Source organism: Phalangium opilio, unplaced genomic scaffold, assembly GCF_054372755.1.
Source record: "Phalangium opilio isolate 3A_F unplaced genomic scaffold, DU_Popi_V2 ptg000003l_1, whole genome shotgun sequence".
NCBI lineage: Eukaryota > Metazoa > Arthropoda > Arachnida > Opiliones > Phalangiidae > Phalangium > Phalangium opilio.
In genome coordinates this window covers 2,691,370-2,709,950 of record NW_028324145.1, presented here as the reverse complement: position 1 = coordinate 2,709,950, position 18,581 = coordinate 2,691,370, and the positions used below count along the sequence as shown (strand labels likewise).

Genomic DNA, 18,581 nt, shown 5'->3' with positions numbered 1-18,581 from the left:
GATTTACCGTGCATAAAATCAGAGTTAATAGCCCCTAGATTCCGGCGAATCGAAGAACAGATAGTTTTTATTGATAATCCCCTCGATGAGTTTAAAACATAGACTTATGCCGATGTACACTTATCGCATCTTATAAATTTCTAACAAGGACTTATGCCCAGAAACTTTTGAAAGAGAAAGTTTAGTTATAGTAATTACGCATTTTAGTGATTATCCCCTCGAATTACCTTTAGCAATGCTAAAATGATCAAACGCATAACGCTCATTTAACACTATGTTAGCTCTATCTAAACCCACATTTGAATTAACCGCCAAAACGTTCCAGTCAAACATAACATAGATGACGATACCTACCGAACGAGAACGAAAAACGGGGAAAATCGTTATCTATTTAATTAGCACATACATAAAAAGAAAATAAATATAAAAACCCCAAACATACAAATTCATAAGTATCCGACCCCACAGATAAAAATTCAAAAGTATCCGACCCCACAGATTAAGAGGTACCCCACCCCACATCACCCCGACATTTTAGAGATAAAAATAAATAATAAAAAACTCGGAGTTTCTATCAAGTCTCTATGGTTTAGTGGTTAGAATGACTGTCTACTGCGCCAGCGTCCCGGGTTCGATTCCCGGGTCTGACTTGAAAAAATTTTAATTAAAATTAAATCTCTAACCGAGCCCAGTTACCCCAATGGGTGGGTTGTGGTAATATAAAGTTCCTTTTAAGCTAAAATCTGACGATAACGAAAGCGAAAACTCCGGCCACGACTACTAGTACTACTACGGCTCGGGTCAAACTAAGAGCCTATCGTATACTACGATATGGCTAAAAAGACAGACAGACATAATAACATTGCACTTCCTCAAATTCACATTTCCTCGAATAATTAGGGAAAAATTAATGTTATGTACGCATTAATTAAAACGCTTCATGACAGCGTCTGGATGTTGCGTATGAATTAATTAAAACTCATTTAAATTATGACAGCGTCTAGAAAATAAATAATCAACCGATAGACAATAAAAATAAACAACAAATTTTAAGAAACACGTCATCTCAACTTTCACGAAATCAACCCTAGTTAACCCGGAATTAAACTAAATGGCGGTAGGTAATTCGTAAATCTGTCCATGCCATTTAAGAATAAGAAAATAATAAAGCGGAAAAATTGAAAAGCAATTAAATTTAAAATGAGTAAACACATCAGACGCGTTAAAAAATACATTAAAATTGTCGGACATAACCGCCCACTGACTTTGTAAATTTTGAAAAATTAAAATTTGACCCCATAAATTTTAATATTTTAAAAACAAGTAAAACAACCAGGATAGAGATGCCAAGACATCACCATCTTCAGAATTTTGTTGGGCTATAAAACAGGTATATATAGATAAGAAGATAAGTAAATAAATAAAATGAACAAGAAATAAAATATGGTTTTAAAAATGTTATTTTTCCAAATCCCCGTTAACTAGTTGACCTCGAGACACCAGAGTTCGATACTAGAAACCGTTTCTTTTAAAGGGACATTACGATAAAGATGTGTTCCCCTAAGTTGCAAAATCACATATTTCGACCGATTATAAATATACGACATATTTCCATATGGATTTCTTTTTTATTACAGAGAAAAATTATTTTAATGGATTTCTGTATTTGCCTTTGCAAAGAAGCGATATCTACTTTACTAGGGAGAAGTTTTAAGATGCCTAAGTATACGCGCGACATAGTCCCAGTCCCCCTTTCAAAATACAAGGAGCCCGGGCTATTTCGCCTCTCCTCAGTCGGAAAATACGAGTTTTCAAGAACCAATGAGATGCTGGTTGTAATTTAGAGACGGAGATTAACTCCGGACCTCCGTTTGGAATTTTGGACTGGCGAAAAAGCTAGAAATGTGGCGAATTTATAGCTTCTCTCTAGTAAACTAGATATCGCTTCTTGCCTTTGCCCTAAGAACATTTCGGAAATTACATAAGGATAAACCAACACAACCGCTAGAGGCAGTGCTAGTTGCCTAGCCTCCTGCGTGTAGTGAAATCGGGCTACCCTAATGGCGGCCTCATCCCTGTGTGTTGGTTTCTCTGGGCATGATTTTCGAACTGGTCTATACGTCCAAAATGTTTCAAGAATTTTTTTTTTCAATACTGAACAATATTGCGTTCAAAGATTTGTCCCAGCAGCTAAACGCTATTTTGTTCTAAAAAAAACGCTTCATTGTTGCTCTTAAAACAAATCTGTAAATTTTCTCTGGATTTTCGACATTGAACATTTCCATATAGATATTCGGCGTTCAATATACAGAACAAAACCTTGATCTGAAAATCTCAAAGAGTTTGGGGAAACACTGTACCATCATACACAGTGGCTACTTAGTTGTTATAGAATGAACAAAATACGGACAATAAGTGAATGTTTGATAAATACGATTACTAACAAATGTATGAATCGCAACATATCTCTTTAAATTTAGTAATTTTGAATATATAAGGGGTTTCGCTTGAAAGAGTAATTAGAAATGAATAATCCTTAGTCATCAATCAAGTTAGTTAAAAGAAAATAAGAATGGGCGCCAGACCTTAATATTTAATTTAGGGTCTAAAACTTGAACCTGACACTAACTATATAAATTTATAGCGGATTTACAATGTTTTAAATTTCTTAGTCATCAATCAAGTTAATTAAAAAATGAATGAGCACCAGGTCTAAAATATAATTTTTATGCTAAAAGTTCAAGATGACACTAACCCTTTAGAACAACAGTGGCCCTGTAAACAAAAATATTTATTTACCATGAGATAATTAAAATCCTTAGTTATCAATCAAGTTAATTAAAAAATGAATGAGCACCAGGTCTAAAATATAATTTTTATGCTAAAAGTTCAAGATGACACTAACCCTTTAGAACTACAGTGGCCCTGTAAACAAAAATATTTATTTACCATGAGATAATTAAAATCCTTAGTTATCAATCAAGTTAATTAAAAAAACATACAAATGTGCGCTAGACCTAAACATTTAATTTAGGGTTTAAAACTTGAACCAACCTGTAACTTCACCGCGGACTTGTAAACAAAAAAGAAAATACTGTAATTTTCATCGTAGGAGATAATTGAAAATTTTCAGTCTCCAAGCAAGTTAGTTAAAAATGAATTAGCGCAGGCCTAAAAATTTAATTTTTGTGCTAAACATTCAATCTGACGCTAACCCTTTAAAACTATAGTGGCCTTGTAAACAGTAAACAAAAACAATTATTTTCCATGAGATAATTAAAGTCCTTAGATATCAATCAAGTTAGTCAAAAAATAAATAAATAAACGAATAGGTGCCAGGCCTAAAAATTCAACCTGGCTCTAACTCGATATAGCGGACTTGCAAACAAAAACACCACATTTATCGTAGGAGGTAATTAGAAATTTAAAATCCTAAGTAATCCATTAAGTTAGCTTAAAAAAACAAAACAAATGGGGCCAAGCCTAAAAATTTAAAATTTGAAGGTCACTGACGTACAAGAAATAAAATAAAAACTACGCAATGTGTTTTTAACATTGAAGAACGGAAAATCAATTAGCAAAGAACTTGGGTCAAGTTGCAAATCATCCATCAGGCTTATTTATGTGCTTGGAGTTGTAGTCTGATTGGGACGTGATTACAATACGTGATTGGGTCAAAAACTGCTCGCTAATCACTACATTTTTGTATTATTCAAGAAAAGCTACTAGGTATCTTTTGTTCATACCAGTTTCAACTTACCAACTGACAACCTATTCATCAGCATGCATTGCGGCATACACGGAAAACTATAAACTATCTTGACTATGGGTAATTTTCCTTGTTAATTTTTTTAACCATCCTTTAGATAGAGGGACCTAATTTACAAAAAGAAATACGATCTCTATTTTTGACAGCTAATGGATAGGAGACTATAGTGAATCCTTGCATATTTTGTCCTTGGAATTGGAATTATTATTATAATTAGATAATTCTAAAACAGGCAATATTAAGAATTTTTATGTGTTAAACAAAAAATAATTTTGAGCAGAATTTTCACTGTATTACCACTGAACCCTGATAGTCTAGAAAGCCTAATTGGGTTTCACTTTTTAATGAATTTTTGTAAAAAGCTATTTTTGAAACACCATTTTTAGCCACATAGTATGAGCTACTAGATTCACCTAGGTTGTAGAAGATGTTTTGTTCTTCATATTTTTCTTTTGGTTTATTTAAAAATAGTGCTCAGAAGCACCTATAGGTGGTGCTTGTTCCTAGATGTAATTTCAATCATTTTAATGAGCCATCCAAGGTTGTTATACCGACATCCACGTTTTGCGGTCAGACTCGGTAGCAAATTGCGACTTTACATAAAGAACAAACATACAGGGTGTTTCTGAAAGGTCTGTAAGAAGTTAGGGGGATGTTCTTCAGGCAATTTTGAGTCAAAAATGTTCTATGACATTTTCCCGTCCGGGCCACTGTTTTTAGGTTATGATTGGAGTATTTTAAGGATGCCCCCTTAGTTAAATTAGAAATAATTGTTTTTCAGTTTTTTTTATTATATTTAAGGGGTCATCAGTAAAATACTGCAATCACAATTCACAACTCGACAACGGTGGCCCGGACGGAAAAATGTCATAGAACATTTTCAACTCAAAATCGACCAAAGAACATCCTCCTGTGCCAAACTTATCAGAAACACACTGCATACGATTTTATCAAAATCTTCATATTATTCCATGATTCCATTCCAAATATCTTCCCTGACCTCTTGAATATCAAATATATTTATGCTTTTTCAATCAGAATCGTGTCTTAATCAGGAAATTCTAGAGTTATGATTCATTTTATCAATACACTTCGAGCTTCTGCACGATTTAAGGTTAACACCAGAATTCTTAGTTTTACAAAAAAAATACTTTTTCAAACGCAAGTACGTATTTCCGTGAAAACTTTGTTCGTAAGCAGTGACGTGTTACGTCGAGTACCTCTTTGAAGAATCTTTGAAAAAATAACTATCTTGCAATGTTGCTATATAACTATGTTCATACCAAGCGCACTTGATGCGGATTTCAATTCTATAGATAAAGATGAGAGGTTTAACATTGCCTTTCGCTGTATTTCACCAAGTGCGCCCGTGTCTTCAGTCCATGGGAAAGGAAAGGCAATGGTGCGTGCAAATAAACACACTTTCGAGAGAAAGTAATTTTTTTAACATAAAACATAACATATTTTGATTTTAAACCATAAAAAAATGTAAGTATTTTTTATTCGGAGAGCGAATGGTTCCGCTTCGAAGTACAACTACGAGTTTTTTCCGAGAAAAACCATAATTATGTCTCTACCAAGAGAAGCATTCATACCTACTACCCCACAGTTCCAAAATTCTAATAAAAATCTTATATATATATTTTAAAAAGCCTTTGTTTGTATGTATGTATGTATGTATGTTTGACCAAACTGCATCATGGTTGACATCAGTCACACTTAGGAAAGGTTCATTAGAAGTCGTCTGAGTTCTTCTCAAGGTTTTAATGGGGGCGAAGCACCAGAATTATTAAGCCTATTAAGTACATCCATAAGTTTATAATATATGTTCCATAAGTATGACACTACCTATACTTCGTAATGCTAGAGACTTACAGTTCGAGCTAGATCGTTAACGACGCCAAAGTCACGCCAGAATTGACTACACTGATTTTCAGTCCATTTGCCTGTTTAGTCTGTAATAAGCCTTTGGCAGCGCCTCACCAGACGTCGCTTTACGAGAATCTATGACGTTTCACCTACGTCACTTCATGACAACCTCCCAGTAACCAGTGACAAACTTATGAAACATATAAACTTATGGTACATCCTACACCCGAAACAGTCATCCTGGATTTATGATTAACTGCTAAATGCGTGGCTTCGTTGAAATTATAATTTGTAGAAATACATCTCAATTTCTAAAAATAATAATCCTGAAGATATTTCATGGGGGTGGGACTAAAGACTATTTTGTTAGTAGTGTCTACACTCCATGGTCTTCATACACGGGAAAGTCGAATTCTTTAGCTAATTCTTAATATTTTAAAGAATATAACAGACAAGGAAACAATTTAGTGTTTCACTTATAACATTTTAACAATTTACTTTTGTTAACATCAAGTAATGGACTTTTAATAATGAATAAAGTTAATTATTATTAATTAAACTATATTCATGAGCATTTAATGCTAGACCCCTAACAGTTTGACCCCGATCCCATGCTTAATTGCGCGTAAGATATAAATCTAGTTCATTAAGGTATTGGTTATCATAAACGCGAAATGAATTATTTTGCAAACTAAAATCAATCGCCTCCAGCAACTGCCGGTATAAATTTTCAAAATTTCGATTCAGAATATTTAAAGTTAGATTGTCGAGACGTGTGCCAAAACATACCTTATTTCCCAAAACTAATTACTGTAAATTATCTTTGTAAAAATCTGGAGCAAAATGTTTTATTATCTAATATTTATTTATTTTTTATTCAGTCATCAAATTTGACAGAAGTAAATGCACCAAAAGGAATCAATCAAAATTACATTTGGACACACTTCAAAATAGACTTTTACCCTCAAGTATCAGAGGAATTATGAGAAGCACTTGACGTACCTAAATCGAATTGCCAAAGCTGCCGACTTCCAATATGGTAGCTCTCTATGTCTACGAGGTTTCTTTTTTGAATATATAACGTCGGTTTAATTTACATCTGATAATTGTTGACATTTAAATTATCACTAATGTCCAATTGTTAAGTAAAATTGGAATATTTCCAAAAATATTAATTGGGAAGGCGAAGTAGTAATATCTAATTACATATCAGATACATTACATTTACCCAGTGAAGTAATTTAAGATTAATTTAAATATGGGACATATTAGTTCAATTCCTATTTCTTTATATAAGTATTATCTGTACTAATATTATAAGAAGGTAATATATTTCTATACTTTTATGCAAATACTAAGAAGAGGTGAAGTGTGTTTGTTGGTATGTTTGTAATGGAGTAATCTTAGTTTTCAGAATTAAGTAGTCTGCAATATTGCCCTCCAAGTATCCTGCTCCTTGTGTAAATGGTATGAATCTGCCTATAGTCTGAAAACTATGTATCCCTCATTAATATGCTATATTAATTTTGATCGAAACAAGTTTTTAATTGAAAATATCAATATTTGTAAATCAAAATGGCCAAGATTACATACATTGAGCACTTTCCATTCCGAGGGGTCGGACGTTCGGCATTTTAGTGTACGGGATCTTGAGATTTCAAAATTTTGAGATTTTGCCCCAGATGTTAAGATTCTGACTGAGATTTTAGAAATCTTGAAATCGAGTCCAAGATTTTAAGATTTTGGGATTTTCAAGGAGATTTTCAGATTTTGAACGCGATTTCCAGATTTCGTAGGACATTTCGGGATTTTGTTCAGGATTTTCAGATTTTATGGTAGGGATTTTGGGATTTTGACGTGAGATTTCGGGATTTTCAGATTTTAAGGGTAAGATTTCGGGATTTTGACGTGAGATTTCGGGATTTTGAGATTTTAAGGGTAAGATTTCGGGATTTCGAGATTTTCGAGAGAGATTTTAAATAGATTTCAAACGAACTGTACGGGATTTTGACAAACGTTCGACCCCTCGTTCCATTCCCAACCAAACAGTGTAAGCTCGACACCCAATTTCATAAACTGTCGTAACCTCGAAAGCTAATTTCACCAACCGCCACACCATCAACCAGGGTTGTTTGATTTAAATCAGTTGGATATGAATCAAGCAAATTTTCAAAAAAAAAAAATCATTTGATGAAAATCAAATATTTTTTAAAAAAAATGTTTTCTAAGATTCCAAGAAAAAGTTTTAGAAACTTAACTAGAAAAGATCTATAATTAAAAACAATCATGGTTTTGGCATATTTCAGTTTACGTTTTTCCCAGAACTCCAGTTTGTCTTGTCACTCATGTGGTCAATTTTAACTGGAGTAGATTCGAAATAGGCTAGGAAGTGAAATAGCGGTCAAGCTAGTCTTTTTGTACAAGCATTCGAATGTAACAATAACAATAACTCTGTAGAAAATAACTAACAGCTACTTAAATGTCATGATTTTGCTTTTCTCTAATTTTGACTCAAAAGCTTTCAGGTTGGTAATTTACTAACTAGTAGTTCAATAAAAAATAAAATAAATCAAATCAATAAAAAAATCCGATTTAAATCAAATTGAAAAAAATCCAAAAAATCAACAACCCTGCCCTCAACCTCTAATTTCACTTGCTACACCATAACTGAGTAATCTAGGCTATACTTAATTTGTAATTTAAATCTCATTCGTTAATGAACTCGGAAGGAAAAACGTTGCTTGGCTGCTTTATCGGGGTTCACTCAGCAAATAGTTAAATATAGGCACAAATAATTTATCTGTTCTTTATAACATTTTGATTTAAGTTTCAATTATACGCAAACGACGCAGTCTTTAAAAGTTACCTTTTTATATAACACTTTACACTATCTAAGCTACCCGGTGTTGTTAATGTACGTATAAAACAAACATACAAACAAATATATAGCCTTGATATCAGTGCCCTTTCCTACTGGTATTGATACAACCAGTCATCAATCCATGCTACTCACTTCTTGTCCTAGCAAATCGAAATTCTTCAGGTTTCTTGGCCCTTTGAGAATTCGAGCAATCCCAACGTCACGATTCTAATGGTTATTTCGTTTTTCCTCTCTTTAGCGTTGCAACCCCGCCCATGGTAACTCCTCAAAAAACCCCAAGCCAGCCACAAATCTTAAACCAAGGCTTAGAACCAACCGAAAGTCAAATTCATTTCCAAGCTAAAGTATATGTGAAACATCACGAAGAAAGTTTTAAGTATAACCTAACCATTGTTCGTTGTTCAAAAGGGCCAGTCTAATCAATGTTCATCAATAATACGAGAGATTAACAAAGAGGGATTCGAGTGAATTAAACAAAAGATAGTGCCACGCCAATAGTTATTGTTAAAGCCTTGATAGAGCTCGTGTTATTTAAAAAAAAAAAATAATAAAAAGTCTGTTCGGCTTCGGCAAAAAAATGAAAAATCTTTAGGCGTTTTTGATGAAGAGAAAATGTTTCGCAAATGTAAACAGTGAATTTTTCTGCTGATCGCAAAGGGGTGCATGAAAATACAGTTAATTCAATGTTACGATTTTTGTAATTTTTTGAAATGCGAAATCTTAAACATAAGTACTTTTAGTTTAGAGCGAGGGTTGCCAGTAACTTATATGCCATCTAGAGCAATATGAACTGATTCAAACTGAACAGCGCTCACAATACTATAGATAATGTGCAGACAAACGTTTCCAGTCATTTGTTAGTGCAAAACCACTGCAATCTATCTACAGTAGACTGAAAAGTTTGTAGTTCTGTTAAATTCAGATAATTCAGTTCCAAAGGTGAGATGCTCTCAATAAATACTGGCAACCCTGAAGTACAGTTATAGTTAAGAAATGGGGAGGAAATTTCACTGGATCCTTTAGTGCACACTATGTAATTAATTTAATGCAGACAAAGATAGAATTATTTTCAAATCTGAAGAACGTACGTGAGAACTATAATTTATAATTTTTAGAATAACCTAGTTGATCTATTAAATAACAAAGTCGATAATTATACAACCATTATTTGAAATCATTAAATTAGTCTAGAATTTTAATTACAATTAACAATGGCATTCGGGAAACGATATATATAAATACTTCGGGCGTTTACACACAAACTCAATGCATCATTGAAAAATATTTTTGCTTAATAATTACGCTCCCAAAAAGACGGGAGGGTTGGTACATGTTTAACTTGAAAACGTGACTCTGTTGGTTCTCTTGGATTTAAGAAAATCCCTGTCTCCCAGAAACGTTCGCCAAAACTCGGAAAAGTTATTTAACCAAGTAATATAAACCAACCTCGAGGAACGAACGGGGAAAAACCTTTTGTTTGCGTTAGCAACATTTGGGCGTTGAAAACGTTTCAACCCACAACAAATTAAAAACGCGACTTGACTCCGATCCCTTTTCGTAAAAACGTGGAATGATGGCGAAACAACCCAAGATAAATCCTCACGTTTAGTTTGTTTGCTTTTTAATCTCGAGATTATGTAAAATATTGGATAATTGTAATTATCCCTAGTTCCATTAAAATAAGTGAAATGGTTGGTAGTGAAGTTACTATTAAAGTTATGGCCTGTGTATCTGTAGTTCAAGTTAGTTTTTTGAGGTTGTTTATATCATCTCGGGTGATTTAAGTTCACGTTTGACACGAATTCACTTGAACACGGATAAAATTATGTCACAATTAACATCAAATAACTTAAATTCAGATAGTTCTATAGTACTTTACATGATATAACTAGGAATCAGGCAAACAAATTTGACATAACATAAATCCAGGTGAAATTTGACATGAAATAGCTTGGATTCTGATAAAATAAAAGTGACATGAAATCACTTTAATAAAGTTAAATTCATGTAAAGTTTGACATGAGATCACTTGAATTCGGGTATTATCATGTAAAATATCATTTGATATCACTTGAATTCGGGTATGATCATGTGAGATATGATATGAAATCAGCTAAAACTTTGAAATTTGACCTAATATCTCTTCAAGTCGGGTGAAATATAGTTAAATTCGTAGTTAAATAATTAGAATTCTTATATTTAGTCAATAAGGTGTGTAGGTCTGTTTTAAGATAAAAAAATCAGGCCTACTTAAATTTGACGAGCTACAAATTTCAGTCTACACAGGAAAATTTAAAATCCCCGACTTTCAATTTCAAAATAGCAGTATCGATGACGCGTAACATTCCATTATATCCAACAATGATTGGGTCCAGCAACAGGTGTGTATTAATTCTGATGTCACGGGTTACGTTGCCCCCTAAAGAACTACAACAAAAAAACTTTCCACAATGGAACGTATCCCCCAAGGGGTTATCTCAGTCGTCCCCTTAGCGAGTGCCACGCGAGAGGGGACCTGTTCCTAGGAGAGATCATAGCGTACAAAGTGCCGGCGTAACAGCATAATAGACCCTGACCGAACTGATATAACAGTTACTGAAAAAACTACTAAAAATAACCAGTTTTGGAATTCACTTGATTTCCCAGTTTAGTGGGTTTGTCCCTAGACGGTTGGATCAGCAGGTTGCCCTACCGTATGTTTGTGTGTACAACAAGTATTTTAATAAAGCATGTATCGGAAATGTTCGACTTACCGGTTGTCGACAACGGAACCAGTTATGCCGCTTACTGGGGGGGATTGTCCGCCCTCCGTTGTAGCTATTATAAGAGTGACGGTAGCGCCCGATTCTTGTTGCTGGTCCTCAGCTGAGGACGGTCGCGTTACAACCACGATGGACTCTTCATTGTTCGGGGATGTGTTTTGTTCAAGTTGCAATTGTTCCTGTTCTAGTTGCATTTCTTCCTGTTCCGGTTGAGGTTTAGTTACCAGCTGGTCAACCTGTTCCTCCGGCAAGGGCAAGGCCACATATTCCGGTTCTACTACAACTACCAAAGACGGTAGTGGTTGCGGCGGGGTAGACGTAATGACGTCACACCCGTTTCCGTGACGATTTTCGGAGGAGTCCTTGATGGGTGAATTAAGATCCGAACTTGCTTCGAAACCAGAAGCAGGCGCAGCCACCATCTTCTCAGTAGCGGTGTTTTGGACGCTGGTTTCGGCTAAACCCGAAAAACCAGTCTCTTCGACAACTTCGTCTGCCATTGTTTTTGTATACACGAGCGCGCGTTTTTAGTTTAGCGCGGGTTTTGGGTAATAGCAGACTTGTTTTTTTTTTTTTTTCACTACTTCTTGGCGCTCAGGCGCGAACGTACGGCGGGGTCCGCGAAGAGTCCGGTCCGGTTGGTAGTACGGTGTTTTCGAGCTTTACCCAAGCAGGTTCTACCTGGCTGATTTTCGTTTATTCTCAGCCCCCCGTTTTACGTTTTCGTCGGGGTAACCTGTTCCTGGCGATGCTGTCCAACCCCCGCTATCCCGCGAAAACCAATTTTCGGATGATTTGGGCGCGAAAAGCTTAGAACGGGTCCAAAGCGGTGAAGCCAGAAGTAGGCCACCAGATTTTGATGTCCCTCCCTCAAAGAAAAAACAGGCTAAACAACCAAACCAGTCTTACACAGACTAGATTCTCAGGTAGACACTACTACTGGGGAAAAAAAGTCTTTTAACACTTAGTCTTCCTTGCGTCCGTCGTCAATACGGTAAAGCCTTTTACGTGCCTAGAACGACAGCGGGTTTAAGTTCGCGCAAATACTTCCGAAGAATCAACAAACGTAACTACTCGCGGCAACTCCCGATCAACACAAACGCAGTTAAGTCGATAGTTTTAAAATTGGAAAATTTCTCGTAACTAAAGTAAACCAAGCAACTACGGCGTTGTTTTTTAAAAGAGCATTACACCATACTCGTGAACGCTGATAGTGTTTTCATTCATAACGTCGAAACCATCCGTATTCGGACTCACAAAGGCTTAGCTATCTCAAGTTTTTTGACGGTTTCTCTACGCTGATCGTTTTCTGACAAGAATATAACCAACATGGCGGACATGGCGGGTCCGCCCCTTGGCTCTCGCTTACTTCGTATGTAAAAAATGCCAGGGAGGGTAAAAATACAGGTACGCGGAGCGGGGGGGGGGCGTAGGGCCAATTCAGACAGGTAAGAAGACGGTGGAATGGATTCCTTCGAAAGAAATGGTGGGAGGGCGCCGTTGGTTCGGGGAAAGTTATTTTCCATCGACAAAGTTCTTCGTGAAAGTCTTTAGGTAGGTGTTTCGAGCATGCGTCGTGAAGGGGCCGCGCGCTTGTAGAGTCTTTCGTCCGCTTACGAAGGTCACACTGAGGTGAGTAGACGCCAACCGAGAAGAGATAGACCGAGGCTTAGCAACCATCGAAGAATCTTTTTAGAAATGCCTCGTGCGTTGAGGCCATTATTTTCCTATCTCAACATTCTTCAGCTTATTCTATCCTCCCCGCGGCTTTTAAACTACTTTTTCTTTAAAAATTTTTTCTCCCTTTCCACCGTCTTTAGATTGACTAAAGGCAAAGTCGTGGTTCGGATCTTCGGAATGTATGTAAAAAATAGATTTGTGGTCCAAAATATATTTCTTCAACTCGCCAGGGTCCAAATATTGCATGGCTGGCCATTTTCTTTCGTTAGTTATAGTCTCTTTGCACTTTGAAATACGTTGGTTTTTTATTTTTATTTTTTGACTTGAAGTCTGTCTCTTAGAGCTCATCTCAGATCTTTCAATCTTTGAAAAAAAAAATTAATGAAAGAAACCTAATTAGTTTTTGGGCAACGACTGAAAATTGAATGAACTTTACTTTTATATTATATGCCATGAGTTTCTTTTACTCTACCATGAATATTGAAATGTAGCGTGAATAATTGTTTTTCTATAATAAATTTACGTATTTCTTTTTCTTGTTGAAAATTTTGTTTGTTTTCTATTCGAAACTGAACTGAGGATAGATATAGTGTGTTTCATAAGTGTTGCCAGTCATTTGTGAATGCAGTTAATGAACCGCTATCTACAACAGAAATGCTTATAGTTCTGTTCTATTCAGTTCAATCAGTATCAAACCAGATTCTCTCACAAATTACTGGCAACTCTGAACCGCAGTTGAAGTAAAAAAAGGGGGAGGAAATTTCCATAACCCCTTTAGTGCACACTATATTTATTTAATATATTTGCACGTGAGAATTGAATTTTTTCATGTTATTATGAAAAAAATATTTTCATGTGAGAATTGAACATTTCCATGTTATTATGAAAAAAATATACACGGGTCCATTTTCATGTGAGAACTGGATATTTTCATGTTATGAAAATAAATATTATACAGTCTAGAAAGAATAACATTGGTTGTGTCATATTTTTAATTGGGAGACTGTTTCCAAAAAATAAAAGGGTGTTTTTAATTTTTGTTTTAAAACATATGATGACGTCAATGTTTTCATTAATTATATCCAAGCTATAAAAGATAGGAGTAGCTTTTGATGTTGGCAAAGGAAAGTATATATATATATTCCAGGAAAAATAAAAAAGGTAATTCGGAGACTGACCTAACAGGTAGAAAAGATATATGCCCTGGGGCTCTAGTAATAATTTTGAGGTTTTTTTTTTAATCTAGGAAAAGCTCTCAGTCTATGGATATCTTTTTCGGACGTGCCCGCCTCAGCTGCGTGGCAACACGTGACGTGCCAGTGTGAGGGTGAAAACAAGATGACTCCTCTTAGACTATATAAAAATCATTGCACTTTTTGAAAGAGATCTATTTTAACTTTAAAAAAATCGGTTTTTTGTTAGTCGTAAAAGAGAAATAATTATTATACGACTTAGGTTAATTAAAATTCAATAGACTATATTATTAGGGAATTAGTTACAGGGAGCTTGTCATGAAGTGACGTAGGTGAAACGTCATAGATTCGAGGCGCTGTCAAAGGCTTAGTAAGATGGACTACAAAACCGAGTGTAGTCAATTCTGGCGTTGTTCTCGAACTAGCTCTTGGTGAATCCCTAGCATTACGAAGTATGGGTAGTGTCATGCTTACAAACTCTAGTTGAATCTCATTGTTGTAACTAGCTATTTTGGATTGGAACATAGAAGTTAACGCAGTCTTAACATTGATATTATTTATCAAAGAAAACGCAGATTTTCCATTAGATTATGGGTCGCGTCCCTTCCAACCCTTAGCCACTACTACTACTACTACTACTACTACAACTGTAACAATTTCATAACTCACAAGTTCCCACAATCTGTTTAGCTCTAAAATTCATCGAAATTTCCAAGTATTTACCTACCTTACTTATTCTCTACGATCCAAATACCTCTGAAATCCAGCGATACAAACCCCGAGAATGGAATAATTGATTTAATACTTGTAATTATTCCCTTCCTCCTGAAGTTTTATGGAAAGTTTTTTTGCAAAGTTTTTATCTTGGCCAAGTCATTAAAAAGGTGTTTTTATTTTCCACGGAAAGTTGACATTTTCATGCTTGTCACGATTTGGACTTATCTATCGATTTTCGAATTATAAATCAAATACAGGCTAAGCTCACAGTTTGCACGGATTACTTTGTGGTTTAAAGGTATAGTATGTTTGAGTACCTTGGAATCTTAAAGAATAGCATTTTTTTCAAAAATATATACAGGGTGTTTCTGGTTATATTTCAGTTGGTTTATAACAGAGGGAATTTTAATTTTTATATTTTACTAGCCGTTACCCGCGGCGTCGCTCGCGTGTAATAAGCACTTCCATCAAAAGGATAGAAAGAATGGGTAGATTTAACTGATGACTAATATTTTGTAGCACCCTAGGAGCGAAGGCACTCGTCGTTGCCCGTCTGGACATTTTTTATTACTTTTCACGTGGACATTATTCTATAAAGAAGGGTTTTAAGTTTTTGGCCGCCATTTAAAAAGATGGCAACAAATCGAACCCAAAAGACCATTCAGCCCATCTATAGGTTTAAGGAAACCAGTGTATTAAATATTTTTGAAATCGGTTGAAACGCGCGGACTTTGTTGCATAGAGAAGATTTTTTACATTTCTGGGCGCCATTTTATAAGATGGCGGCGGACTGGAAAAATGTTTCTTAGTACGCGCCTACTACTTATGAGTAACGTTCCTGCAAATTTTCAGCCATCTAGGGCAAGCGGTTTGGGCTGGGCGTTGATTATCAGTCAGTCAGTCTGTCAGTCAGTCAGGACTTTGACTTATATAGATATAGATTGAAAGTTAACAATAAAATTCCAGAGCCAGTGACGTCATATCTTGTCCCTGGATCCCTAGTCACGTGACTCGTTTTGGAGCAATAACGTCACTACCGCTGACAGTCAAACTTCAGGGGTTGATTAAAATACCAAATTAATTTAATTGAACTTACAAGATACCTACTGAAAAGAACGACACGTGGTTTTATATTAAATTTCTTTAAAGATATAATTATTTTTTGAAAACCACAAAGCATTGGGTTGAGTTGGAGGTGATACTACCCCTTTAACGTCATTAATTAACCCAAGTATCGCAAACTGATTTGCATAAATAGTCAGTCTACTTAAAATTATTTTTATCGGTAAAAATAATCCTTATTTTAAATGTGGGTATTTAACCCATTACCTATATGACAGGCTACATCAGGTAAATTTTATCAAGAACTTTTCATTATACCTAAAGTAGGCCTACCAATTTTAAGTTTGACGGTTCTAAATAAGTTGATTTTATTTAGTTTTTAGAACGATAGAATAAACCAAGTTTCCGATATTAGTTCTAGAATATTCGAAATGAATTTTAACCTTTTTTATTTCATCTGAATTTTTCAAAGTTCTCTGCAAAATACCGCCAGCCCTTTCATTGATCACCCAAAGAAGGTTTATATTTATAAAATTTAACAACTTACGTAAACTGGACTTCAGTCAGTTTCTTTGGGGGAATGGTGAAGAAAATACCGGGGCTTATCTTCATGGGCAAAATTAAAATTCTAGACGATCATTCTAAGAGTCGAAAAGATTGCGATTTCTAATTTATATTAAATTAAAAGATTAATGAAAATCAATTAGTAGTAACTCTATAGTTAAACTAACTCATGAAGTTAGTAATTATTACCAGAAGCATGTAATGCTTGTCTTCGAGAGAAGTGTACCATAGCGGGCTAATTTTAACATTATTCTTCCCAACATCATTTCACATTTGGAGCAACCGAATCACATACCCGATAAATAGTTCCCTCGTCATTACTCTATTTGCGCTTAACTATTTGCCAAGGCGCATGCGCTTGTGTATTTTTGTCCCACGTCAAAACAATCAAGGTTTGTGGGTTGATTGCTGAGGATTTAGTACCAAACTGTTATAGAATTCACCCTAGCACGGTGCGATCATTCCCATCTGAAGTTTGATGAGCAGGAGAGCAAACAAAAAGGGTGAGCCTGGGAAGAATCATGTTACATAATTGAAGTATTAAGATTGTACATAGTGTCATACTTAGAACTGTTATCCCTTTCTGTTATTACATAATAGTTATTTTCAATGTTTCTGCTTTGTGCACTTAGAAATCCAATACTGGCGGACAAGTTTATTTAAGATTTGTTTCATATTCTATCTGCTCGTTTTGATTAAATCGTATAAGACTTATTTTAAGTTCTAGAAGTTATTAACTTATGAAACTAAGAATTTCCGTAGGCGTTTTAAGATAGATAGTCACACTAATAAATTTAAGAAAAAAGATGGCATTTTTAATTCCATAGCACATGATAAGAAAATATAGCGTGTGTTTAGTCGAGCGTTTCTATCAAAAAACAGACGATGATTGAATGATTTTTAAAGTTTTTAAAACATTTTACGAATATTCTGTAACATCATTTTTAAAGAAACCAATAAATATCTGCCTAAAAAACTCCTGAATCTTGTGTCATTAATACAAGCTTAATAATTAAAGGTTTATTTATGAATTTATTTATTTTCCCTAAGAATATTGAACTGCAGAAAACGAAAAGGCAATTGTAATGTCATAAAGACTGGAGCCAAAACGTCGTCAGAAACACTAGACTCGCTATGTTATGTATTGTACTAGCAGTAGCAGAAAAGGGACTTGGCGTAACATTTATTTTTCTTTTCAGGCCGCCATTTTAAAATATGGCGACAAAATTGAACCCCAAAGGATACACCGAACCAGCATACTAAATTTTTCTGAAATCGGTTGAAACGCGAAAGGTATTCCATAAAGGTTTTTTACATTTCTGGCGGCCATTTTTCAAGATGACTGCGGATATAGATATAAGCAGGGATCCAGGTAATTTTAGAAGCAGGAATAGAGAACAGGGTAATATAGGCGGAGTCAAAGTCCACGACCCCCTTCCCCGAGACGGGGGCATGAAAGAGGCGGGTCATAGCGACAGAGTTAAAAACGAACTACGTATTTTTCGCCGTCCCCTTCAGCAACGTCATCAAGACGTAGTTTAAGTGAGCCAATAAGGTAATTTAGAATTTTCCTTATGTTTTGAAGGGAGGGCTTTATACTGTGTTATGAGTCGGACTGAAGTAAAGGCTATCCGTTCTCTATTCCTACTTCTAAAATTACATGGATCCCTGAAATAAAATATATGTTACATTTTTTTTAATTCAGCGCGATGTAAACTCGACATTCATGTTAGAAATGAATTAACTATTGCTTTTATGATATACTGGATGAATGACCATTGTATAATGGTTTCTTTAGAATCGTTACGTGGCTTTGCTTGATTGCAATATTCGCCCGCCATGTTTCAAGGGCATTTTTTATCATAATTTTGTACCGTCGGATTCAAGGTCTACGCCAGAAATGCTATTAAAGTTTTCATTTTTTTTTATATACACGGAATTTCAATGAAAAGGACAGCGGGCTTTCTAAACTTGCGCAACCATATTCTATGGAATACCCATTTAACATTCTCAAACATTGCCTCCTGACTTTTTTATGTAAAGAACTTTCATTCAATCTTGGCCATAGAAGGTTGTTGGGGTCT

General features: G+C 35.1%; 1 protein-coding gene and 1 long non-coding RNA gene across 6 annotated transcripts in view; one reads left to right on the top strand and one right to left on the bottom strand.

Annotated features, from left to right (window-relative positions):
• The window catches only part of grh (grainy head), a 280,993-nt gene extending 268,387 nt beyond the window's left edge, over positions 1-12,606 (bottom strand). For 3 of the 5 annotated variants that reach the window (XM_089835483.1, XM_089835493.1, XM_089835474.1), the window contains exon 1: positions 11,273-12,602. In XM_089835483.1, the coding sequence (XP_089691609.1) occupies positions 11,273-11,781 (509 nt within the window). In that variant the 5' untranslated portion in view covers positions 11,782-12,602. Of the gene's footprint in view, positions 1-11,272 lie in introns of all 5 variants that reach the window. The other 2 variants (XM_089835503.1, XM_089835465.1) reach the window with 2 other exon arrangements.
• Positions 12,607-13,309: 703 nt separating this feature from the next.
• On the top strand, positions 13,310-17,481 carry LOC149717110 (uncharacterized). Its single transcript, XR_016365876.1, has 2 exons — positions 13,310-14,122; positions 14,208-17,481. It is a non-coding gene; the product is annotated as an uncharacterized LOC149717110 (long non-coding RNA).
• The last annotated feature ends 1,100 nt before the right edge of the window (positions 17,482-18,581 follow it).